A 25,644-nucleotide genomic window follows, 5' to 3' on the forward strand; every position below is an offset into this window, starting at 1 on the left:
TCTTTATTTACTAGTCTTTTTGCTTTTGTCTGTAAATGCAGCTGTCTCGTTAAAACCAAGAAAATGCACAAACAATACATTAGAAATCTACGTTTGCAAGCAAGTTCTCGATGGAGGCTGCAATGTCGTAGGAGATGCTTTCGCACCAAGGGGAAAGCCTATAAATGACTGGCCACAAGCCAGAACAAAAGTTGATATGTTGATGAAGCCCTGTTGGTTTCAGTGAGATTCATGGCCGTTGTCTACGGTCATTGCTATCAAGTTTGTTAATACTGCTGATGGGGTTGTGAAATCCCAGGAGTGATTTTGTGACCTGTTCTTCTTCTGCTTTCGTCTTTCTTCTTTATGCAATCCCTTGCTTCTTCTAACATCCTGACACCCCTTTCTTATTTAAGCCTCAAGTAATCTAACAGCACACTCTCAACATGGTCTACTGAGAAGTCCTATTATATTGTAGTTTTATGTTGCACACTGCCCCAATATCTATGGGTATAGGGCCGTGTACTACAGTAACTAACTAACTAACTAACTAACTAAATCAATCAATCAATCAATCAATCAATCAATCAGTAGGGCTTGCTCTCAGGAGGTGAGGGAGTAAACACTATTGAATTCAGTGGTATTTATTAGTGCATTTCTTCCATTTATATGCCACCATTTTCCTCCAAGAAACTCAAGGTGTGACATACATGGTTCTGCCTTTTTTCATTTAATTACCACATGAACCCTGTGAGGTAGTTTATTAGGCTGAGAGGCAATGACTGGCCCAAGGTCACTAAAGGACATTCTGGTCTCCCAGATCTTAAAGGTAAAGGGACCCCTGACCATTAGGTCCACTCGTGGCCGACTCTGGGGTTGTGGCGCTCATCTCACTTTATTGGCTGAGGGAGCCGGCATACAGTTTACGGGTCATGTGGCCAGCATGACTAAGCCGCTTCTGGTGAACCAGAGCAGCGCATGGAAACACCGTTTTACCTTCCCGCCAGAGTGGTACCTATTTATCTACTTGCACTTTGACGTTGGCAGGAGCAGGGACCGAGCAACGGGAGCTCACCCCATCGCAGGGATTCAAACCACCAACCTTCTGATTAGCAAGTCCTAGGCTCTGTGGCTTAACCCACAGCGCCACCCGCGTCCCTCCCAGATCTTAGTCATACTCTAACCACTACGCAACGCTGCCTATCTGTCCACTTCTGAGTATAAATGCTTAAGATTGCATTGTTCGTCTGATTCTTCAACTCTGCATCCTTTTTCTTTGACTGCTTCCATTCCTTTCCATAAGAAGTTCAACTTCCGTTGCCCACTTTCAGAGACTCAACCCCCATTTTTCTCTGCATTCTCTTGCTGCTATTTTAATTATGCTCACTCGCCTTCCATCCTGAGTATTGTGCCCCTTTGATCTCTCCCCCCTCCAATCCCAACCAGCTCTTTCTCTCTTCCTCTTCAATTGCCACCCTTCCCCCTCTTTCCTTTGCATTTCCTTGACTGCTGGTCTGTAGGCAAGGCCACAGCTTCCTTAATCACTAATACAGAAGCTAGTTTTCCTGTAGGAATCCAATAAAAATATTGTTCTGTATAATCAAAGATGCTAAAATTATACCTGCGGAGGATATAAACATTTGAAGAATGTCTGACTTAATCCAGCCAAAGCTTAACAATTTGGATTGATTTCAGAGTCTTCCTTTCTCAATGAAATGAATTGAACTTTGAAATGATTGACTTGACCTGGCTGTGTACACAATAATGTTTACTCCAGCTCAAGCGCACTCCCACCGCTGGCATTTGTAGCCAAGTAACGCGGGTGGCGCTGTGGTCTAAACCACTGAGCTTTGGGCTTGCCGATCAGAAGGTCGGCAGTTCGAATCCCCGCGACGGGGTGAGCTCCCATTGCTCGGTCCCTGCTCCTGCCAACCTAGCAGTTCAAAAGCACATCAAAGTGCAAGTAGATAAATAGGTACCGGTCTGGCGGGAAGGTAAACGGTGTTTCTGTGTGCTAACATTCTCTTTTCCCTTCCTCCCCCACAACAAACACTCTGTGAGGTGAGTGGGGCTGAGAGACTTCAGAGAAGTGTGACTGGCCCAAGGTCACCCAGCAGCTGCAAGTGGAGGAGCGGGGAAACGAACCCGGTTCACCAGATTACAAGTCTGTCGCTCTTAACTACTACACCACACTGGCTCTCCTGCAGGGATGGGGTGGTCCAAATTGTTTCCCTCCTTTCCATCCCTAAGGGGGAAAGGTAATAGGGTTCACAGCAGCTGGCGGTTTCGTTTCATTCCACTTTTAGCTTGCATAACCGCCTTTCTATATTACTCTACGCAAGGCGGTTTACAAGCTGAAGAAACAACAAATATCACACACCTTATAACAATCTGATCCATTTATTTAGTTTACATATTCTGCTGGAAGCCACCTGGAGTGTCTGGGGGAAACCGAGCCAGATGGGCAGGGTACAAATAACAAGATTATTATTTAAATTATTATTATTATCTAATGCAAAACATAAGTTAAAAATAAACAACTTACATCAAATAAAGTAATATTCAATAATCCGTTAGTGCGCAATGAAATTAAGTATCAGCAAACAATAATTACTCCTAACAATTCACTCCTAACAATTCATTCCTAACAATTACAATTAATGATTACAAAACTATAATCAGTAATCCAGGCTATGTGGGAATAGAGGAAGCTGCTTTATACTCAGTCAGACCATTTGTCCATCTACTCCAGTATTGTCTACACAGACTGGCAGCAGCAACTTTCCAGGGTTTCAGGTAGGGGACATTGCCTGGAGTTTCCAGGCATTGAACCTGCGACCTTCTGCCTCCAAAACACCTGCTGTGCCCCTGAGCTGTGGCCCTCCCCCTGGAGGAGTGTCTCCACCTCCATCGTTCATCCCGGACACTCAGGTCCAGCGACGAGGGCCTTCTGGCAGTTCCTTGCCTGCGAAAAGCGAGGTTACAGGGAACTAGGCAGAGGGCCTTCTCAGTGGTGGCGCCCGCCCTGTGGAATGCCCTCCCAGCAGTTGTCAAGGAAATAAACAACTATCTGACTTTTAGAAAACATCTGAAGGGAGCCCAGTTTAGGGAAGTTTTTAATGTCTGATGTTTTATCATGTTTTTAATATTCTGTTGGGAGCTGCCCAGAGTGGCTGGGGAAACCCAGCCAGATGGGCGGGGTATAAGTAATATATTATTATTATATGTAGGAACCCCATGCAAAATGCACATCAGTGTGTAGGTATTTCCATTAACACTTTACTAACCCTGCCTCTCCTCTCTCTTTGACATGCTGCTAGAGAGTGAACCACCAAAGGGTAAGCTGAATTGTGAAGTATGCAAATTTCCACAAAGACCTTCCTGTGTTTCTCGTCTTTTGGGGGTCAACTCAGCTTCACTCAAGCCAGGCCTGGAAGGGGTGCTTGGAGCTAGAATCTTTAAATATGGTGGGCTGGACTGTCTTAATTAAATGCATGGTGACCTTGCTGAGGAAAACGTTGCTTTGCGTATATTGATGGATAACAGAAGCGACATGATCTTGGTCACAGGAATGCGCAAAGTGTGTTGCTGTTTGTCTTAAGCCCATTTCTGTGTTCAAATAGAAGTGCTGAAACTGCTTTTGTGAAAAGCATCTGGCTTAGAGGTGGAGAACTTGTGGTCCTCCAAATGCTTTTTTTGGTACTATTTTCATTAATATTTCATTAAGAGAATTTCATTTATAAAAAGATAAGGGTGGGGGAGAAAGAGGGAAAAGAATGAGAGACAATGAAAAAAGAAAGACAAAATGCTGTTACATTTCCGTGCATTATTATACAGATCTATGTATTCTTTTCAGAGAGACGCTGGTGGCGCTGTGGGTTAAACCACAGAGCCTAGGACTTGCCAATCAGAAGGTCGGCAGTTTGAATCCACGCGACGGGATGAGCTCCCGTTGCTCGGTCCCTGCTCCTGCCCACCTAGCAGTTCGAAAGCACATCAAAGTGCAAGTAGATAAATAGGTACCGCTCTGGCGGGAAGGTAAACGGTGTTTCTGTGTGCTGCTCTGGTTCGCCAGAAGCAGCTTAGTCATGCTGTCCACATGACCCAGAAGCTGTACACCGCCTCCCTCGGCCAATAAAGCAAGATGAGCGCCGCAACCCCGGAATCGGTCACGACTGGACCTAATAGTCAGGGGTCCCTTTACCTTTACCTTATGTATTCTTTTTATCCTAATACTCATGTAATTGTCAGTAACCTAACCCATTTTGTGTAAACTCATTCCAAATACCATTGTATTAATCCAAAGAAAGACTGCGTCTATAAACTGTCCATTCATATGTTCCCAGTGTTGTCAAGCCATTGTTAAAGAGGAATTGTATCTCTAGTTTTCCCATTCATCAGTATCAGTCTCTTGGTCACCATTAGTGCATGTAGAATCCATTTTCACCATTTTCCATTTCCATACAATGGGTATATAGTTCAAGAGCACATTCTCCTCTGAAAATCTTAAAAATTTCCCCAAGTGTCTTGCTTATAGAGTCCAGCACTTTCTCCTAAAACTTAATAAGTGTGGGACACAGTAAAAGCATATGTTTCGAAGAAGCATTATCCATATTACATCTCCAACAAAAGCTACATTAGATAGTCTTTTCTTATACAAATGTAAGGGAGTCCAATAGATTCTAAATTGTATTTTCTGTTGTAGAAGTCTTAGTTTAAGATCTATTGATACATCAAATACAAAAGCCAAATGTGGCCCTCCAAACATTATTGAACTACAGTTCACAGCAGCCGTAGCCAAAGTAGACAGTAACCAGGGATGATGAGAATTGTAGCCATTTAACACAATATAAGTAAAGATAAAGTAAAGGGACGCGGGTGGCGCTGTGGGTTAAACCACAGAGCCTAGGGCTTGCCAATCAGAAGGTTGGCGGTTCGAATCCCTGCGACGGGGTTAGCTCCCGTTGCTCGGTCCCTCTCCTGCCAACCTAGCAGTTCGAAAGCACGTCAAAGTGGAAGTAGATAAATAGGTACCACTCCGGCAGGAAGGTAAACAGTGTTTCCGTGCGCTGCTCTGGTTCGCCAGAAGCAGCTTAGTCATGCTGGCCACATGACCCGGAAGCTGCACGCCGGCTCCCTCGGCCAGTAAGCGAGATGAGCGCCGCAACCCCAGAGTCGGTCATGACTAGACCTAATGGTCAGGGGTCCCTTTACCTTTACCTTTAAGTAAAGATCAGTACAATCCAGGATAGAATTAAGTGCATTAGAGCACATTGTATTCTGTGTACTGTGGTGTTCTAGTTAATTCTACAGGCTTTGTGATACTTCTGTGGGCAGAACTCCAGATGCTTGATGGAATGACATGTAACATTGGCTTCCTTAGCAAATTCCAAACTTATGAACTGGGTGGCATCCAACTAAAGTTGAAAATGAAAAATAATAATAATAATAGCAGCTGTGACTCAGGGGATAGCATATGGCTAAGCTGAGCACACACCCAGGCAATTCTGAGAATGTCCCTTTCTCAGAAGCTGCTCTCCACAGAATTCCCAAATTGATGTTTCCTGGACCCTGAGTTCAAGAGAGAGTGCTGAATTCATCTAGCCCAGAACGCTAGCAGAAGGCAGTTCAAGGACTCCTGCTAGCACAACTCGCCCCCCCCCCCCGCCTCCTTAAGCTTGGGCAATAATATACAGTGGTACCTTGGGTTACAGACGCTTCAGGTTACAGACTCCGTTAACCCAGAAATAGTACCTCGGGTTAAGAACTTTGCTTCAGGATGAGAACAGAAATCGTGCAGCGGCAGCGGGAGACCCCGTTAGCTAAAGTGGTACCTCAGGTTAAGAACAGTTTCAGGTTAAGAACGGACCTCCAGAACAAATTAAGTTCCTAACCCGAGGTACCACTGTATCCATATATCACCCAGGACCGGTATTAGGGGCAGACCGCCATGACGGCTCCTGAGTCCTTCTGCTACCAGCGCCCATCATGCTGAGGGAAAAACAAACTGCAGCCAGGCGATGTACCCCTGAGTGAAACCGCCAGCTTGTTCCTCCCTCTGCTTCAACAAGCCTCATGTCCCTCTGGCTGGAGCACGCTGAAGGAACATGGGGCTTCCTCAGCTGGGGGGCAAGAAGGCTCGAAGAAGCACTCCTGCCCCCCAGCTGAGCCTTGCCAGTCTCCCTTGCCTTCCGCCACCCTGAGATGGGTGAGAGGAGGTGCCAATGGGCTGCTTCTTCATCCAGGGAGGGAGGGGCTTGCTCCCGTCCCTGCCCATGCCAAGGCAGTGAATGAGGCAGGCCTACAAACAGAGGGTTGGCACCGCTGCCTAATCCGCCGCTGCTTGGACATGGGCTCTTTTCTGACATTGTGATATACAGTGGTACCTCAGGATGCGAATGGGATCCGTTCCAGAGCCCCGTTCGCATCCTGAATGGAACGTAAGACTCGACGGCGCATCTGCGTGTGCGTGGGCTGCGTTTTGCCGCTTCCGCACATGCGCATGATGTCATTTTGAGCATCTGCGCATGCATGAGCGGCGAAACTTCCGGGTTGCCGTGAAGCACAACCCGAAAGCCCTCAACCTGAAGCACATTCAACTCGAGGTATGACTGTACCGCCACATCGCGGTATTTAGCTGGCGGTATATTATGACGTTGGCAAACAGTTATCGCCCAGCCCTACCCCCCATGCCTGCCCGAAAGTTAGGAGGGTCAGGAGAGACCCCAGGACAGTGCACAGGGCAAAGGGGGGGGGGCGTGTTCCATCTGGCAAAAATGCTTGCACCGCTGGGACCATCAGAAGAACATGGCATCAAGTTCCCCTTACAGTCTGGAAATTTCATGTGATCTTTTTCCACAGGCAAAATATTTTCAGGGCATGAATATGCTGTCTGCCAAAGTTTAAAAAGCTGTTGAAATCCTCCCCCCCCCTTATGTGCAGCCCTTTGAGACAAAATTCAGCTTGTATCTAGGTGGTCGGTAGATATACCACTGGGGAATGCAGCCAGTTTTCGATACGATACAATATCTTTATTGTCATTGTCCCATACAGAACAAGGAAATTGAAAAATCTACATAAGACATTTAAAAACCCCTAAAAACTCTGAAACCCCATTTTAAAATACAATATAGTATAGAAACGCCTTATGCTACGTTTAGAACCAGAATTGCATTTGGGTAGAAAGTGTTTCTCAGACGGCTAGACCTGGCCTTTATAACCCTGTACCTTCTTCCAGAAGGCAGAAGCTGAAAGAGATCATTTCCAGGGTACGTACTATCCTGCGCTATCTCTGCCACTTTCTTATGGCACCTGACAGCATAGATTTGATCTAAGGTGGGAAGAGTGAACCCAATTATTCTTTCTGCAGTCTTTACAACCCTGAACAGCATTGTTTTTTCCCTGGCCGTGCAGCTCCCAAACCACACACACAGACCATAAGTTAATACACGCTCCACAGTACAATGGTAAAATGCCATCAACAGGTTTTTCTGGAGGATTCTCAGAAAATATAACCTCTGCTGTGCTCTCTTCATCAGGTCTTTGCTGTTTTCTCCCCAGGTTAGTTCATCTCTCAACTCCATTCCCAGAAATCAAAACACCGAGACCTGTTCCACGCACTTTCCCTCAATAATAAGTGGCTGAATATTTAATTTACATTTCCTAAAGTCCACAATAATCTCTTTTGTTTTCTTTAAATTAAGGAGTAAGTTTCCTCTTTTTTTAAAAAAAGAAAAAATAAGAAAGCTAGCTAACTGTAGCCATTGCGTCAGTAAGTTTCTGCTTAGATTAGTAAGAAGAAGAAGAGTTTCAGCGGTGGGCAAGGCCGGTCAGGGAGCCTCATCTCCTTGCTTGACATCTGGCAGGAAAAATATCTTATCTCTGGAGAAAACTAAGGCGTGAAGGAGACAGCTGCTTTGGAACAAAGGGGAGATTAAAAGCAGCTGTAAAACAACAACATAACCTTGCATGTCAAAATTGGTAATGATAGCACTGTCCAATGTGACTAAAATGAGATGGGCTGTGTTCTTGTGTGTGGACTGTGGAGGCCAGGGGTTGGGGAACTTTGCAGCCTCCAGATGTTGCTAAAATGCAACGCCCATCAGCACCAGCAAGCCTGGCCAACAGCCAGGGGTGATGGGAGCTATAGTTCAACAACATCTGGACCAGAGTTTCCCCACAGCTGGAATAGATTGATAATGTGGGTGGGCGTGAGAGGTGCCACAAACTGATCCTAAGTTAGTCTCTCACATTTCAGTGAATAATAATAATAATAATAATAATAATAATAATAATATATTATTATTATTTATACCCCGCCCATCTGGCTGGGCTTCCCCAGCCACTCTGGGCGGCTTCCCAAAAAATATTAAAATACTGTAATACATCAAGCATTAAAAGCTTCCCTAAAGAGGGCTGCCTTCAGATGTCTTCTAAAAGTCTGGTAGTTGTTGTTCTCTTTGACATCTGGTGGGAGGGCGTTCCACAGGGCGGGTGCCACTACCGAGAAGGCCCTCTGCCTGGTTCCCTGTAACTTGGCTTCTCGCAGTGAGGGAACCGCCAGAAGGCCCTGGGCGCTGGACCTCAGTGTCCGGGTAGAATGATGGGGGTGGAGACGCTCCTTCAGATATACTGGACCAAGGCCGTTTAGGGCTTTCAAGGTCAGCACCAACACTTTGAATTGTGCTCAGAAACGTACTGGGAGCCAATGTAGGTCTTTCAAGACCGGTGTTATATGGTCTCGGCGGCCACTCCCAGTCACCAGTCTAGCTGCTGCGTTCTGAATTAGTTGTAGTTTCCGGGTCACCTTCAAAGGTAGCCCCACGTAGAGCGCATTGCAGTAGTCCAAGTGGGAGATAACCAGAGCATGCACCACTCTGGCGAGGCAGTCTGTGGGCAGGAAGGGTCTCAGCCTACGTACCAAATGGAGCTGGTAAACAGCTGCCCTGGACACAGATTTGACCTGTGCCTCCATGGACAGCTGTGAGTCCGAAATGACTCCCAGGCTGCGCACCTGGTCCTTCACCTGGTGGAAAGGTGGGGAAACCAGTTGCCAGAACGATTTAGCATCGTTCTTTAAGGAAGTGTTTAATAGTAAGGACCAGGAAATATATTCAAACGGCCTTTTCTTCGTTGCTGACAGTGCTTTAAATTCTCTTTTAAATTCCAGATAGGCTGGAGGTAAGACCCACTTTCCTATACGCTCTGCAAGAGTCCCTAAGATCTTTTTTCTTTCCACGATAGTCATGGTCGAACCGGTCACGCCCTGTGGAATTAATGGTTTTGTCACCGGAATTTACGTTAGTTGAGACCACATCCTTTAGGAGTTCAGTAAGATTATCATGTGCCTCAATAGAGGCTTCTACAGATTGACCATTTATAATTTTTGATCTTAAATGAATTGCCGGTTCCGAATTGAGTCTGGTGTTAACTGCAGTAGACTACAGTGGTACCTCAGGTTACATACATTTCAGGTTACAGACGCTTCAGGTTACAGACTCCGCTAACCCAGAAATAGTACCTCGGGTTAAGAACTTTGCTTCAGGATGAGAACAGAAATCGTGCTCCGGCAGCACGATGGCAGCGGGATGCCCCATTAGCTAAAGTGGTGCTTCAGGTTAAGAACAGTCCTCCAGAACAAATTAAGTACTTAACCAGAGGTACCATTGTACTTCAGAGACCGTTTTATTCTTCGCTTCGTAGGGACGTCTGCCTCGCGGTTTGGCATCTGTAATGAATTAACTAATAAGCAAACGTTCTAAAAGCAGCTTCTTTCATTTTTCAGCGAGGGAAATTTGGCCACAAAGCAAGTTGTTTTCCTCCAGAGGCCTGTTATGTGGAGCCCAGCTGCTCAGACGCCTGAGGTAAGAACGATGATCTGAGTAGGTATGAGCAAACAGAAAGATTCAGGTGTGGCGCAACGGCTGTTAAAATTAGCCTGTGCTGTTTGCATGCGTCCGCTGTGCTTCATGACTGAGCAAGAGGAGTTTAAAGCCTCACCCAGAGTTGTTGGCTCAGAGAATTTTGCCCAACTTTTCTCCTGTTCTCTTCTTTAAACCTGCTTCTTCACAAATAGGCTAAGATAACACTGTGAAGACTTAGAAAATAATAATAATAATACAACAACAACCACTAGCTTTTCCCCCCCCCCTTAGATTCTTTGTTGAATTTTATGCAAAACCACTTGGCATTCCACTGCAAACCAGGGCAAGCATACAAATTATGCCTGGGGCTGTGTCTGGGAAAGAAAGAACTTCATTATAACCCCAGCAGCAGCAACAGAGGTTTCCTCCCCCCCCCCCCCACTCCACAATAAGGAACACATTGTGTGGGGTTACGCAATGACTAGGATGAGCTCTGCGACAGACTATTATCCGTTTCCTCACGGGTTGGGGAAAAAAAGACGTTAAAAGGGCTCAGAATAGTTTGTGCAGTTGCTGACCTCAGATGATCCGTCCTCCAGCTGGGTCATTTCCCTGCGAGGAGTATCTGTGCAAAAACCACACTGGCTATTTTGCTGCCGCCTGAGCAGGGTGTGGTGGCAGAGGCCCCACGGCTCGCAGTTGCCCTCTCTCCATAGTCACCGTGGCCCGATCACTGGGTTATTATTAACATTTTCTTCTTCTTTTTTTATAAATTTTTTATTAGATTTTCCACAATGATAACACAAACCACAAAGCAGAATGATACACAAAAACAGAAGGGGAAAAAGAGAACAATAAACAGATAAACAATAACAACAAACTTAATTCTTCACAAATCCAACCTTTTAAACATCTTGGTTGGTTGACTTCCTCAAATCCCTCCCTTCTGAGCTTCCTTGTAATTAAAAGTAACAGCTTTCCAATATCATTATTAAATAAACAATTTCCAATTATAGTCCATCTTAGTCACTTTTCTTAACATTCTAAATCCCATTTATTTAATTATAACTTAGTTTAATCCTAGGCCTATTTGTTTCTTTCAAGTAATTTCTAATTTTTTATATTTATTCAAATAGTCCTTAAATTTCCTCCAGTCCTCTTGAAACTCCTCTTCTTTCAGGTCACGGATTCTTCCAGTCAGGTCAGCTAGCTTCGAAAATGTTAATTTATTAACATTTTAAATGTTAAATTATTAACATTTTCCTTAACAGGGCATCCCTACAAGCTACCGTTATGGATACCTTAAATGCAACCTCTGGCAGTGAGGTTCATGTATTCCCAAATGTAGGGCTCCAGCTGTTTTTGGACTACAACTTCCATCATCCCTAGCTAGGACTTGTAATCCAAAAACAGCTGGCGACTGCTGCTGTAGCACCCTGCTTGTGGTTAACGCTTAGCTGGAATGAAATATTCAACGCAGCAATAGAGAAATTAAAATAATAATTTATTTGTCAGACAAATAAATGATAGGCACAGTGGTATATGGTTACCAAAGCTCTGCCCACTCCAGCCCTGATGGCCAGCACTTATATTTCCTCAGCCCAGCCCCCTTGCTCCTCCTTTGGCTGCCTCTGTCCAATCAGCCTGGTTGAAATTCCTATTGGCTGTTTGCTAGAACCAATCATAAAAGATACACCCATTTCCTATTACCTTTTATGGGAGACAAAGAGCTATATTTCCTTCTATCCATAAATGGCAGACAAGTAGCCATATATCTTACATTTGCCTCAAAAAGGCACCTTAATTACCAGATCACCTTTTGCCCTTGTTGCCCCTGCATTCCAAAACAAATGGCTAAAATAGATGGCTCGTGGTATTAAGTTCTATCTAAACAGAGATCTTACTATTTACCAACTCTTAATTAGTGTTTTTGCAGCTTGATTGTATTCTGTAATATGTAGAGTCAGTGTAACCTTTGCTCCCAGCCTGTATTTCCCTTTTACAACCTTGAGAAACCTGTCGCCTGCTACTACTGTAAATCAGGGGGGCCCTTGTCCAGGAGGATAAACAACTGCCAAAGTCCTTAGCCAGCTGGTTTTCTGCCTGGCATGAAACATTTGCAAATCTTTAAGCTCATTTTTAAATACAGGCCTTGATCAGATGCCTCACTGCGACCCGTGTTTTGTCAGCCCAAAAATGGAAAACGAGCGAGGTCCCAACTAAAGAAGAATGGCAGCTTAAACTGGTGGGATATGCTCAGCTTGCAGACCTAACACAGAATAAGAGGACATACATTTAAAGAAGATTGGAAAATGTTTATTGAATATGGGGGGGGGAATTGTGCACACTTGAAAACGTTGGCAGCGTTAAGATAAATTCAACCATCTATACAAGTTTTGATGGATGCAATAATGGGACACTGAATGGTTTTGTTTACGTAAAATACGCAGAGATTAATGATATGCAAAATGAACCATGGAAAGTGAAGAAGGGAAGTCATTGATATTTTAAGGTTGTTTAAATGAATATTCCAAATTGTAAAATAGAAAATTTAATAAAAATATATAAACCGCTGACGGCCCAAGTTTAGGAAACCCTGTTCTAAACTAAAAAGTCCAAAACACGGTGACCTTTCTCCGTAGGGGAGTTTCCCCATCCATTCAGTCATTTGTGTTGCCCTTTTCTAAACCTTCCCCAATTCTTCGATATCCTTTTTAAGGAGAGGGAACCAGAACCGTGCAGAGTCACACCATAGCTTTGTATAACAGCATTATGATATCAGCAGTTTTTTATTCCTTTCCTAACGATCCCCAGCATGAAATGTACCTTTTGCTACAGCTGCTGCACACCGTCTCTGATCGAAGCATTCAGAGATGGCTGCACATTATTCCTGCCCTGGCATCAGAAACATGCAAGCAGCAACTGTCTACTGCATCCAGTTCTCAGTCCATGCATGCACAAAAGCCTGTTTCCACGGGCACATGCGTTGCTCTCACTGATTCAGGGTGAATGGCATGCGCAATAGAAAACATCTCCTGTTCCTCAGTTTGTTCAAGGCAAATTCTGGATGGGCCCAGAAAAAGTTAGGAACACTTACACGGCAATCCTGTACATATCTACTCACAAGTACTAATTAATTCAGTGGGGCTTACTCCCAGTATATAGGACTGCAGCCTTAGGTCCTATTAAAATGAGTGGGATTTTAGTCATCATGACTTTTTTAATTCCTTTCAATGATATCAACCAAGTTGTGTTGGATCTAAGTTGGCATAAACTTTTCTTTTAACATTAAGTGCCAACTTTTAAAAAATTATTAAACTGACATTCAAGAAAAACTGTCCTTTTAAGGAGCTCCAAAAAGGCTCATTCGTTAACATTATCCATTATCTTCTAAGCTATTAAACCTAGAGTGCAATGCAAGTTTACTCAGCAGTTCAGTCCCAGTGGGGTTTGCTCCCAGGTCAGTGTGCTAATATAATTGTGTTACAACTTTCTGTGCATAATGTTCTCAGAGACTTAAGATTAAAATGTGAGGCATCAAGCACAAACCACCCCCTACAATTAAGAAATTTATTATTCCTACTTTTATTTTAAAAAAATAAACTAAACTAAAACAATATAGCTAGATTACAGTAATGTAACATTGATTTAAAATTATCTCCAGTGAATTGGCAGCCCTCTCTCTCCCTGTTTCCTTCCTTCGCTGCTTTTTTATAATGAGGAAAACAGAAGAAGGAAAGAAATGTGATTGGGGGAGCAGCTCTGTTTAAAAACCTCCGCTCTGGCTAAACCGCTACTGCATTACATGCCGAAGTAATATTAAGTTCTGGGAGATTTCCTTCCAGAGATGTAATAAGCTAAGCAGCACAGGCAGCATTTCAGAACTCCCGTAACTTTTACGTACTTTAATGTGCCCTGTTTTTGCATAGGAGGGATATCAACTGGCTAAACCCATTCTGGCAAATACCTCCCACATGCTAGTCCAGGAGCCGGAGGTTTTCAGTTACAACGAAATCAAAGAGAGGGTACAGAATGGCAACCTCAAAGGCTGCAAAGGTCAAACAACTGCTGATCCCCACCCCCAGGGCTATTTGACACAGAATATTTAAACCGAAGGGCAGAGACAGACGGCCCTCCTCTTCTGTGCTTCAAAGATTCACCCGTCCCTTTTGATTCAGATCCTTTAGAAACATTTTTCAAATCGCAGTCCCCTAGAGCTAGCAGCTGCCATTACGTTGCTAAAGTTGCCCGCGTTGTGGCGCCTTGCAAATGATGCTGTTTAATAAACCCTAGGCGCTTTGATGAGACAAGGGATGACTCCAAGCTTACAGGGCCACCCTGACCATGTCTACTCAGAAGTAAATCCCACTGAATCCAAGAATCCTAGAATTTCCCACCCGGTGCTAAACAGAGGCTAGATAAAGGTAAAGGGACCCCTGACCATTAGGTCTAGTCGTGGCCCATTCTGGGGTTGCGGCGCTCATCTCGCTTTATTGGCCGAGGGAGCCGGAGTACAGCTTCCGGGTCATGTGGCCAGCATGACTAAGCTGCTTCTGGTGAACCAGAGCAGCACACGGAAACGCCGTTTACCTTTCCTCTGGAGCGGTACCTATTTATCTACTTGCACTTTGACGTGCTTTCGAACTGCTACGTTGGCAGGAGCAGGGACTGAGCAACGGGAGCTCACCCTGTCGTGGGGATTCGAACCGCTGACCTTCTGATCGGCAAGTTCTAGGCTCTGTGGTTTAACTCACAGCGCCACCCGCGTCCCTAAACAGAGGCTACAGGAAAACAATTTTGTAGTGGGAAGAGCAATGCTCTAATCACACACGCTGTGCTCCTGAGGCTCCAATACCTGTTCAAGTAGTGGCTATGAAGTATTGATTTAGATTCCTAACGCAGACTCACGTTGTATCTCTGAGAGCTTACTTTTATCTTCTGCTTGGTTAAGAATGTCTTTGGAGAATTATTCTAAGTAACCCTCTAGGTCAAAATCGCGGCATCTCCAGCATCACAAAAATATGCTTTTGAGCCCCAGCCTGTTATGCAGACAGGACCAAATTAAGGATTCTTTATCCAAAAGCTTCAATGGATGTTGGGAGTGTGAGATTCTCTGCCTGTTGCATTAATTTTTGGTCCCTGTTACAACGTAAGAGTATGGTGCAAAGTTATTACTTGGCAGGGTCCCCCTGTAGCTCACTTGCATCTAAAGGCTTTTCAAACTCCTGGGAACTTGGCTTTACCCAGCATTGGCCACACATAATTATGAAGACAGGGATGGGGAACTGCATGCCAGAATTGGAGCTAACTTTCGCTTCAGACAATAGATGTCAAAGTTTCTATCACTGCACAGGAAACCAGTGCGTGGGACCAGACTGTAAATTCTGCAAATATTCAGCCATTTCATTCTCCATTCTTTTGTTCCCAGATCCAAGTGCACATTCTTTCAGCTCCCTTCCTCTGTGAACTCCTAATTCAAATATTCTTTTTTTTTTCCATTTCAGAAGAAATCCACCAAGCAACTTAGAGAAGAAAAGGGAAAGGCTCCCAGCAGAAGTGTTGGATCAGACACAGCTACTTCCCAGCCTGCACAAAATACACAAGCTACGGATGAGTTTCATCTATCGCCTTCAGCAGAGTGTTGGCCCAAGGACAGAGCAGTCCACTTTGAAAGCTTTGCCGGATTCAGCAGCAGTGATGGCATACTAAGGGAACTAGATGATGGGCAGTTTGACCAAGAAGATGGAGTCACTCAGGTCACTTGCATGTGACCAGAAAATGGATTAGATGGACCTGTACATATTTTTTTAAAAAATGTAAAAATAGAAATTGCTTTTTATGTGTCGGTATAATTTTCTCCCTTTGTCTTATACAAACATGTGCACATTATACTTCCCCTCAACTCTGTAAATATGCTCATAAAAAAGGTAAAGGTAAATAGCACAACTCTTTATTTGTTTAGTGTTGGCCAAAGTGCTAACTTTTGAGTGAGGTCTGTTTTTTTGGGATTTTGAATTTCTAGAACAGCACTATATGACATCTCAGCAATCTTTCTGTCAATTGGAAGCAACCACAGATAGGGTGTTGCCTTCTGCTCTTCTGCAAAACATAAGACTTTTTACAAAGTGCTTGAAATGTAATACAGCAGCATTTCTCTTAATATACTGTTTTAAATATCATAAGGTTTAACACCAAATTAAAACTGTACATAGAGAACCGTGTGCCATTTTTAGGTTTCAGGTTTAAACTCTCCTCGTGTTAAAAGAGTGCAAACTCAAACACTATAATAAAAAATTGGTACTAAAAACAAATCACTAATAGTGTGCAGTCATAAGTGTTATTAGGTGGCTATTTGTGAATGACTGGAAATCATGACCTACAGAAGAGAGATAAACGGGTTTAAACCCAGTGCCTTGATTTACTTTTCGTTGTAGAGGCCTTATGAATATATGGTGCTGCATTGTACAAAGGTTCAAAATACATGTGAGATTAAAAGTTCCTGTGCAGGCTTTTAAAAACACAAATTGCATCAGCAGGAGTGATAATTAACTGGATCAGAGCAGTCAAGGGGTGGGAATTCGACCCTTTCCACCCCTGCAGCGGTTCTGACGAACATTGCTCTTCTGAAGCTGATTATTTCCTTTATGGGAAAATCCTCCAGATAGCTTTATTTCTAATAAATCCTCTGCAAGTAAGACACGACACATTCAAGTCATCTCCAGTTAACTCAATCAATACAGACTCTTTGGCTACACTGAGGAATTCTTTGTATGAAACTTCAGAAAATCTCTTGATTAAAATAATTTCAAAACAATTTAGCAAAATAGACTGGTATGGAAAAGAAAAAGATTTAATTGCAACCTCTACTTTTTTTTTACAATGTAATTCAGAAGACAGACACATCTCAGTTTCCCTATAATGCAGAATGTAAGTTAAACCCTCAATATATATTTACCGTACAAAGTCAATAGTTCACTTATGCTTACTGAAGTTCTACAGTATCAGCCAGGCACATGTGTGCACACATTATCAGAGGTACTCAAGTCAACAGCATTAAAGAAGGTTACAAGCAGTGCCCCATTTCCTTAACTTGATTATATGAAGTCAAGTTTACAGTGCAGAATTGGATTTAGTTGCTAAAAACAAGATTAGCCATTTCAGAGGCATACACCAGAATAACATGGAGATGTGTTGAGATTTTGTTGCAGCCTCAAGCACCACGGACTTTCACAGAAATGCTTAATGGTGCTATTTCATTTTCCGGCTAGGGGGAGGCTGCCCTGAATCAGCCATTTCTGACAATAACCATATATATCCTGCTACCTCTGAAAGGGAAATTCTTTAGCCACTTGCTTTGAGGTATCAATCGCGTCTACATTACTCAAGGTAGGCCTTACATTGGGTGAACTGACATAACTAGCTGTTGCTAAGAACACATCTGATGTGATGACCCTGTTATCCATTAAAACCATATTTTAAATTGAAAAGTAAGAACAGCACAGAGGGGCAGAACCTCTCAACAAAGCTGCCACCAACATAGCCCTGTTAAAAGCAAGTGGGGTTTGTGCCCATGAAGAGTTAAGTGTCCCTTCTCCTGTAAAGGGATGTAAGGTTGCATTCTTGCTGTTAGATAGGCCCAATTTGAAATATATTTTTTGCAGTTAAGGCATGTACACAATGCTAATCTGAAACACAAATTATGAATATTAGGAAATAAATTTGCTCCTTTCATTCTGCGTTAATGAGCACTCTTCAAAATGAAGTGTGTGTATGTGAAGTCAGCTTGGCAACATAAAAGCCGAAACTTGCCCATTTCAACAGATCAAGGGGCACTGGTTAATGTTTTAATGTGAATGGAGAATACACCCACTTCAAAAAAATAAAAATAAAAAATCTCTCCAAGTCCGTTTGATCCCTGCTAGTGCTTTTAGATTTCTGCATTCATATACACTTAACGCAAACCTGCAAATGCTATTTAAGGAACATACACCTAAGATTTTGGAGTGGGGGGGGGGTGGAATTCAATTACTGGAACATAAAGCAGGTGGTATTTGCATGGATGAAAGGTAAGACACAATCTCCAGCTGCATGTACTGTGATGAGTAGGGTTCAAAATTCCACGGAACCCTTTTGTTACAAATGAGCAAGGCTATTTTGGCACACTCTGCAGTAGTGTAAAATGAACTTTTAATGCAAGGTATCACCTGTAAGCAATTACTATAAATATGCACAGGTATAAGCCACAGAGCACTTTACTGTAGGCAGAAAGGAACACAAATTGCTTTTACCCACTGGCAAGAGGTGCAGGAAGGAAAACACGGAGGGGAATCTTTGCCTTAAGGTGACTGAAGTGAACATACGGCCTTTTGCGATACACACAAGTCTCCACCGATACAGAAAGGCAAGTCCATAAAGAAAAAATCTAGAATACACTTTTGGCAGTATAATAAGCGTTATCCTTTTGGTATTAATACTGTAATAATGAATATTTGGATACACACATACTACAAGAGTTTAGACGCTATATATGCGCACACCCAAAAAAAGCAAAAGTTGGGCACTAAAACAAGGGTACTTTCTATAAAATACAAAACGTAAAGAGTTAAATGGACTTGCAAGCTTCTGGTGTTAGTCAAACTAAGGCTAAAATTCCAACTTCATCAGTATATAGGAAGCTTCAGGTTTAAACTGGACAAGGTCTGAAGATTGTGATCCAATGATTGTTTAGCAGCAATTTTACAGAACTGTAAATTCTTTTATTAACAGGCAGTATAAACAGATAATTCTAATTTTATTTAAAAACCATGAGTGCCACATTGAAGAATATACAGCTCATGAATAACTTAAACCATATTCCATATTAAGAGGCAACGCACACAGCATACAAAAAGTATACTAAACAAAGCTCTAAGGATACATGATTGACGTTTCTAAATGATATATACAGTACACAATGTTAATTACGGAATCATTCAGTCCACGACACTCATCATGCCTCACTTTCGCCAGAAACTGAATTCTGCACCTCCTCTTCTAAAATTGGTACGATCAGGTTATCCTTGGACATCAGGTTGTATTTCATCACAAATTTGGTAAACCGGTGACACAAGAAGGTTTCATTCTTAAGACAGAAAAATAAAAAATGCATTAATATACACACATACACACACAGCGTGAAATACAGACTTGGGAAAGAGGTTATTGAAAATTAATCATGACCATGTTATAATTTTCCTATATGGAGACTTCCGTGTAGGATAAAAGGCCCATCAGGATGCTTGATCAACACTCTGCTCTTGAGACTCTTCCCGCTCACAAAAGCAGGGGGTCAATCAGGCAGATAGAAATAAATCTGGGATGCTACCTTGCAGTTTCATACACAGAATCCTAGTTAGGTAGGCAGTTGTAACAAATAAGGATTGTTGCACTGCCGTCAAATCATCTGAGTTATTGCTTAGTACATGGAAACATTTTGTAATTTCTGCTGAATCTAAAGGACAGGGTTTATGCAACAAGGTAATGCACACTTAAATATACTAGGAAGAAAGCAACATAATTTGCTTTCAGATCTGAGGTACTGTATTTTTTGCTCCATAAGGCGCACCTGACCATAAGGCGCACCTACTTTGGGGGGGGATTCAAGAAAAAAAATAATGCGGCTCTTGGGGTTTTTTGCAGGAGGTGGGGGAAGTGAGAGAGCCTCACTCTGTCCCTTCCCCCACCTCCTGCAAAAGCCAGGGATAGCCGCGCAAAGCCTCCCCAGGGCAGCGGGATGAAGGCTCCCCACTGCCCTGCGGAGGCTTTGCCCCGCTAAGGCAGAAGCTAAAACAGCTAGAGGGAGCGCTGCACAGCACTCTCTCTAGCTGTTCTGGCTTCCGGGGTAGCCCGCAAAGCCTCCGCAGGTCGGGGAGCAGCGGAAAGGCTGCGCACAGCCTTCACGCTGCTCCCTGAGCTTGTGGGGCTGGCGGTGGGAGAAGCCCAGCTTTCCCCTAGCCCCAAAGAGCAGGTCAAAGAGCAGGTCGGAGCTGGCGGGGGAAGCCCGGGTCCCTCCCCCCAGCCCCAGGGACCACACATTCGCTCCATAAGACGCACAGACATTTCCCCATAGATTTTAAGAGGAAAACGTGTGTCTTATGGAGCGAAAAATACAGTGCATGAAACTTTAAGTCCCACTGCCTATCTCAGACAAAACATTGAACACTAAGTATGTGAAGAAGGACCAATATTCACCTACTCTCCCTGGAAGGTGCCTGGAGTTTTGGATATTTTGGAGTAAAAGGTAAAGGACCCCTGGATGGTTAAGTCCAGTGAAAGGTGACTATGGGGTTGCGGCGCTCATCTTGCTTTCAGGCAGAGGCAGCCGGCGTTTGTCCACAGACAGCTTTCTGGATCATGTAGCCATCATGACTAAACCGCTTCTGGCACAACGGGACACTGTGACGAGTGCCAGAGCACACGGAAACACCATTTACTTTCCCTCCGCATTGGAACCTATTTATCTACTTGCACTGGTGTGCTTTTGAACTGCTAGGTTGGCAGGAGCTGAGACAGAGCAACAAGAGCTCACTCTGTCACAGGGATTTGAACCGCCGACCTTCCGATTGGCAAGCCCAAGAGGCTCAGTGGTTTAGACCACAGTGCCACCCACTTTCCATAAGCTAAACAGAATTTCTACACATACCACATTTTGGAAGAAAAAAATGAGACTCAGCAGGGGTCTCTAAGAACAACTCAATTTCAGTTGAGTTCAGAAATAAATGCTGGTACTAAAATAAAGTGTCAAAAAGAGCAGAACTCTCTGACCAATCACAACATGACCTCTAGTTCAATACCGTATTAAGGTACGTATAGCACAATCCTCTATCTACTCACAGGCAGGTGGGTACAGAATTGCAGCTTTCGTATCAGAGTACTTACTTCGTATTCATCAAATATTTGGCGATGATGAAAATATGCATGTGAAAATATTCTGTAAATCCTACGGCAGACCGATCCTAGTTTCGCTACGGAGGATTCCTTTATACTAACCCTGTAAGCAATTAAAAAAAAAAAATTATACATGGACTTTACTTCTGCTATTGTTGCACTAAATGTTTAATGATGGTTGACAGTATTACTTTCATAAATTATCCATGTAAAAATTATTTCTGACGATAATTTGTTCACCAAATCGATATATAGATTGGTTCAGCCTGGACATTGAGGTCCAGCTCCGAGGACCTTCTAGTGGTTCCCTCACTGCGAGAAGTGAAGCTACAGGGCCTTCGGTAGTGGCGCCCGCCCTGTGGAATGCCTTCCCATCAGATGTCAAGGAAATAAACAGCTATCTGACTTTTAGAAGACACCTGAAGGCAGTTTTTAAATGTTTTATGTTTTGTTGCTTTATTATTATTATTATTCTGTTGGGAGCCGCCCAGAGTGGCTGGGGAATAAATAATAAATTATTATTATTATTATTATTGTTATTATTATTGCCTTCAGAACCAATCATGAATATTTAAAAAAGCAAGCAGATTCACACAGAGCTTTACCTGCTGGGAAAATATTTATTGCTATTCAGAAGACATGCAGCTCCATCCAATGTGTGTCTGGTGTAGTCAATGGCAGGACACTAGAAAGGACCCAAGAAAGAGAGAAGGGAAATTATTACTAGCTCTAATCCTACACCCGTAAAAGGTTGTCTTGCTTTAGAGGAATGAGCTTTTGTAGGAAAACACTCAGAATATTATGTATACTCCTATAAAGAAACAATACAATTCTAGGATTCTATGAAAACTGTTCAGATAATGGTTCAAGGTCGGAAAAAAGAAACAGTCAGAACAATTGGCAAAGTAGACACTATTGCTGAAGTAAGAACACAAAAGATCATGCCTACTGACTCAGACATCTAAAAACAGGGGCAGATTGTCACGCTGCGTGTAATTCCTCTTAACTACTGGCATGAGAGTGACACACACAGAGTCACAGTAGCATACTCTTATTTATTCATCCATGTAACAATTACAAAACTCATTTCCAAAAAATAAACTCCTGTCAAACCTTGCGCTTCCCTCGATATTCTGTTCTAATTATTCTTAAAATGTCCCATTTATCAAACAAACATAATCTTCTGGGAACTACCATTTCTCCTGTGAATCAAGTCCATCTCTTCAAGCTCTAGGCACTTCACTAAGCCATTTCCATATAGCCAAAATACGGACACAAGATTTTAGCTGCCAAATTAATTTTTAAATGTCACTCCCCGTGCAATATCCTCCTCAAACTAATTTATGCTATGTATTATTTACACATCCCAAAATCAGATGCCATCTGACAATTCCACCATTTCTCATACTGACAGACTCAATGAGAGACTTAAAAAAAAAGACCCCTACCAGATCTCATTCCATTTTTCTCCTGGGATAGAAAAATCGAGACCCGTTTCCTACCTAATGCTCATTATAGCGATCCTTCCTTCCTAAATCCAAAAGTACTTTGTAGTTTTTTGCTGACATGCCGTTTGACTTTTTCTTCAAGCTGTCAAAATGACAACTGTCTTAATGCAGTTGTGATGCGCCCCCCCCCCTCAGAAATCTTTAAATTGAAGTATGGAAATCGTAAAAATGTCCACACTCCTTTTTGAGTAATTTCATACCTTCATAATATCTTCCCATTGACTACCAATGGCCTAAATAAGATACACCATGAATTCCCTAACTTTCAGAATCTTCTGGTCCATTTCCCCTAAGGAACCTAATACTATGCCTTCATTGAGAGCCTAACTGATAAATGTACACACTTGATTTCCTTTTTCCATATTATAAAAAGTTGCTGTGGAATCAGATTTTGCTCCAACTGTTCTCCTCTTTCCTTGACACCCAGACCAATAATCCTAAATAAGTATTGATATAAAGCTATTCCAGTTAGTATACACCTTTATCCTTAGTTTGTAATAACCATCCATTTAGCCAATTCAATTGAGCAACTTCATAAAATGACAATAAATTTGTAAATGCTAGTCCTACTGTCTGATTGGAGGTATTAGTTTCTATTATTGGTGTACATCCTGACATATAGTTACCAAAATTCTCTGCTTTTCTATTCATGCAAATCAAGCAATACTCACAATGAAGTAGACAAAAATAGAAACCTTCATAAAATTGCTTGATCATATTTTACTTTGGCCATCCAAGACAAGCTCATTTCCTCCATCTTTCTAAATCTAGTTTTACTTCCTGGCTAGTAATTTTCTCAGTCCTTTGACTATCTACACCACCTTTATTCCTAGATATCTAGCTTGTTTCTTTGTTATATCCAGATCATAATCACGCACATTTTCTGCCTGTTTATCTTATATGCCTTATATTCTATGATCTGAAACGCCTATTTTTCCAAGGATAAAATTATGTCATCTAGATATAGGGCATTCCATATCTGCCCTGCTTTCAACCTGACACCACAGATCTTTCCATTTTGCTGTAGTGAGTGGCTCTATCGACAATACAAGTAATAGAAGTGAGACGGGCAACCCTGTCTTGTTCCTCTAATTGTCTATTCACCAGTATTCTTGCTGATGATGCAGAATAGAGATAAAATGGATTAAAGCAACTGAGAAGATTAAAGGCTTCCATGACAGCAAGCAAGCAAGTCAATTTGACACTGTCAAATGCCTTTGTGGTATCTAAAAACAGTAAGAAAGTTGTGTATTGTAATATACTCATAACCTGTATGATTATCCCATGAAATACATGACACATGGTTAGTTTAAGGCATGGGTAGGCAAACTAAGGCCAGGGGGCCAGATCTGGCCCAATCACCTTCTAAATCCAGCCTGCGGATGGTCCGGGAATCAGCATGATTTTCCATGAGTAGAATGTGTGCTTTTATTTAAAATGCATCTCTGGGTGATTTGTGGGGCCTGCCTGGTGTTTTTCCATGAGTAGAATGTGTGCTTTTATTTAAAATGCATCTCTGGGTTATTTGTGGGGCATAGGAATTCATTAATTTTTTTCCAAAATATGGTCCGGCCCCCCACAAGGTCTGAGGGTCAGCGGACGGGCCCCCTGCTGAAAAAGTTTGCTGACCCCTGCTTTAAGCCCTCAACAATGTGCCTGGTCTGTGGATGACCAAGTTCCGCTTGGTGAGCAACAGAGAAAAAGAAAACAAATTAGGGGAATGTAGGAGTAAGTACCTGGATTTATTACCCTATATATTCACACTATATTTGATATAAAAGCCCTGTGATCTCCTGACCTGGCTGTCCTGAGTCTGACCTAAAAGCCAGGGGTTTTCTATCTTGCTTGCTGAAAGGCTTACAGGAAGCTGGAATTTTCTGTCAAACATACAAAATCTAAAATTTATGAAAGTTGGAGGTTGCACCACCCCGACAAGACTGTGTGCCGAAGAGAGTGTGTTCCAAGTTGCTTTTTGTAAGATGAATATGGGCCGTAAAATAATAGGTTTTTGTTTTAACACTGGAACTGAAATTTAGAATTTGTTAATACTGTGCACATTATCACAAAGGGATACAAATGTTTCACTAATCCGGGGGGCGGGGGCGGGAGAGAAAAACAAAGAGTATATAAGGAATTCAATCATCAGAACTGACTGGAGTCACCTGGAGTCTATCACTACATCCAAAGGCTGTAACTGGCAATTGCGATCCATCTCTGGACCAAATCCTCTCAGCTATTTCTGTATATATTCTTGTGTAAATGCTCAGTAAGAGTTTATCCATGGAAGTGTCTGAACATATTTGTCTTTTCACGAACTATTACTGTTCCAGTGTGAAGGCTCTGAGCAACATGCTACAGGTAAAGGGGAAGCCTGTTTGCTTTTATTACTCTTTTAAAAAGAGTAAAACTACCCAAGTTCTTATGCAGAAAAACAAATTAGTAATTGGCTTGGAAAAGACTAATGAAAACCTTTTTTAAAACCCAGTAAAATGGCTAGAAAACTAAGTTTGTCATAAGATGATGTCAAGATTCAACAGCTGTGGGCCAGGAGCAAATTAAATTGAACCGTGACTGCTATGGTGACAATGGTTTGAAGGAATGACACTTGTATCTACTACTACCCACTACCCAATTACAAGTACACAGTAACTCATGGTAGCAGGTAAGTATACTCCTCAGATGAAAATTATAGCTGATCTCCAACTTGCACGTGTGCTTACTACTTCATGCTGAACAACTGAACCATCTTATAGACAATAGTGAATGGAAAATAGTAGCAGGATAAGGGTTGGAGGTCCAGTTGTATGAAGTTAATAAGCAGGGAAGAGTCTCGGCCGCTGCTTTTTATATTCCTTTCTTACCTCTTTGGGAGTTTTATGGGCTGCACAAAGAAATATCCACTGCTCAGTTGCTGTCATCTGCGTGCATGTATCCGGATGGCATTCAGTCTGTTGAAACATTTGTACAATACATAAAGATTACGCCAGGTGTAGGACCTCACATTCAAATTTCTCTCTCTCTATTCCTACCACCATGACTAATAAGAAACAGCCACTGAAGAACAATATGAAGCATTAAAATGCAAATACATAAAAAAGTTATTCTTAATTGTCAAAAGGAAGATAAAATAATAAATTACCTGAAGTTTAACCGCAAGGCCATTAAGCTCAAGACAGAACTGCCTAAAATTTCAGAACACAGAAGGTTAGAATTCAGTGGTGCCCAAACTTTTTTCAAAGAGGGCCAGATTTGATGAAGTGAAGCGCCGTAAGGGCCAACCAAAGGGCCGACCAAAGTTGTTAACCTTTTTTTTAGGATTTTACCCAAGGAAATAAACTGCCACAGGGGCTGGATTAAACCAACCGGCA

General features: G+C 42.5%; 3 protein-coding genes across 5 annotated transcripts in view; 1 reads left to right on the top strand and 2 right to left on the bottom strand.

Annotated features, from left to right (window-relative positions):
• The window catches only part of RFTN2 (raftlin family member 2), a 47,636-nt gene extending 31,483 nt beyond the window's left edge, over positions 1 to 16,153 (top strand). The window contains exons 8-9 of one of the 2 annotated variants that reach the window (XM_081930866.1): positions 9,764 to 9,842; positions 15,350 to 16,153. In XM_081930866.1, coding sequence (XP_081786992.1) covers positions 9,764 to 9,842; positions 15,350 to 15,613 — 343 coding nt within the window. In that variant the 3' untranslated portion in view covers positions 15,614 to 16,153. Of the gene's footprint in view, positions 1 to 9,763; positions 9,843 to 15,346 lie in introns of both variants that reach the window. The other variant, XM_081930865.1, reaches the window with a different exon arrangement.
• LOC309374741 (uncharacterized protein) overlaps positions 1 to 25,644 on the bottom strand; it is a 235,482-nt gene that overhangs the window by 142,215 nt on the left and 67,623 nt on the right. The window lies entirely within an intron of this gene.
• The window catches only part of LOC309363007 (MOB-like protein phocein), a 32,695-nt gene continuing 23,727 nt past the window's right edge, over positions 16,677 to 25,644 (bottom strand). For both annotated transcript variants that reach the window (XM_081899081.1, XM_081899079.1), the window contains 5 exons: positions 25,416 to 25,458; positions 25,138 to 25,224; positions 21,374 to 21,453; positions 20,760 to 20,871; positions 16,677 to 18,963 (listed from right to left, as the gene is read on the bottom strand). In XM_081899081.1, coding sequence (XP_081755207.1) covers positions 18,832 to 18,963; positions 20,760 to 20,871; positions 21,374 to 21,453; positions 25,138 to 25,224; positions 25,416 to 25,458 — 454 coding nt within the window. In that variant the 3' untranslated portion in view covers positions 16,677 to 18,831. The remainder of the gene's footprint in view (positions 18,964 to 20,759; positions 20,872 to 21,373; positions 21,454 to 25,137; positions 25,225 to 25,415; positions 25,459 to 25,644) is intronic.

The sequence above is a fragment of the Podarcis melisellensis genome, assembly GCF_964234715.1.
Source record: "Podarcis melisellensis genome assembly, chromosome: 1".
In the NCBI taxonomy this organism is placed as follows: Eukaryota; Metazoa; Chordata; class Lepidosauria; order Squamata; family Lacertidae; genus Podarcis; species Podarcis melisellensis.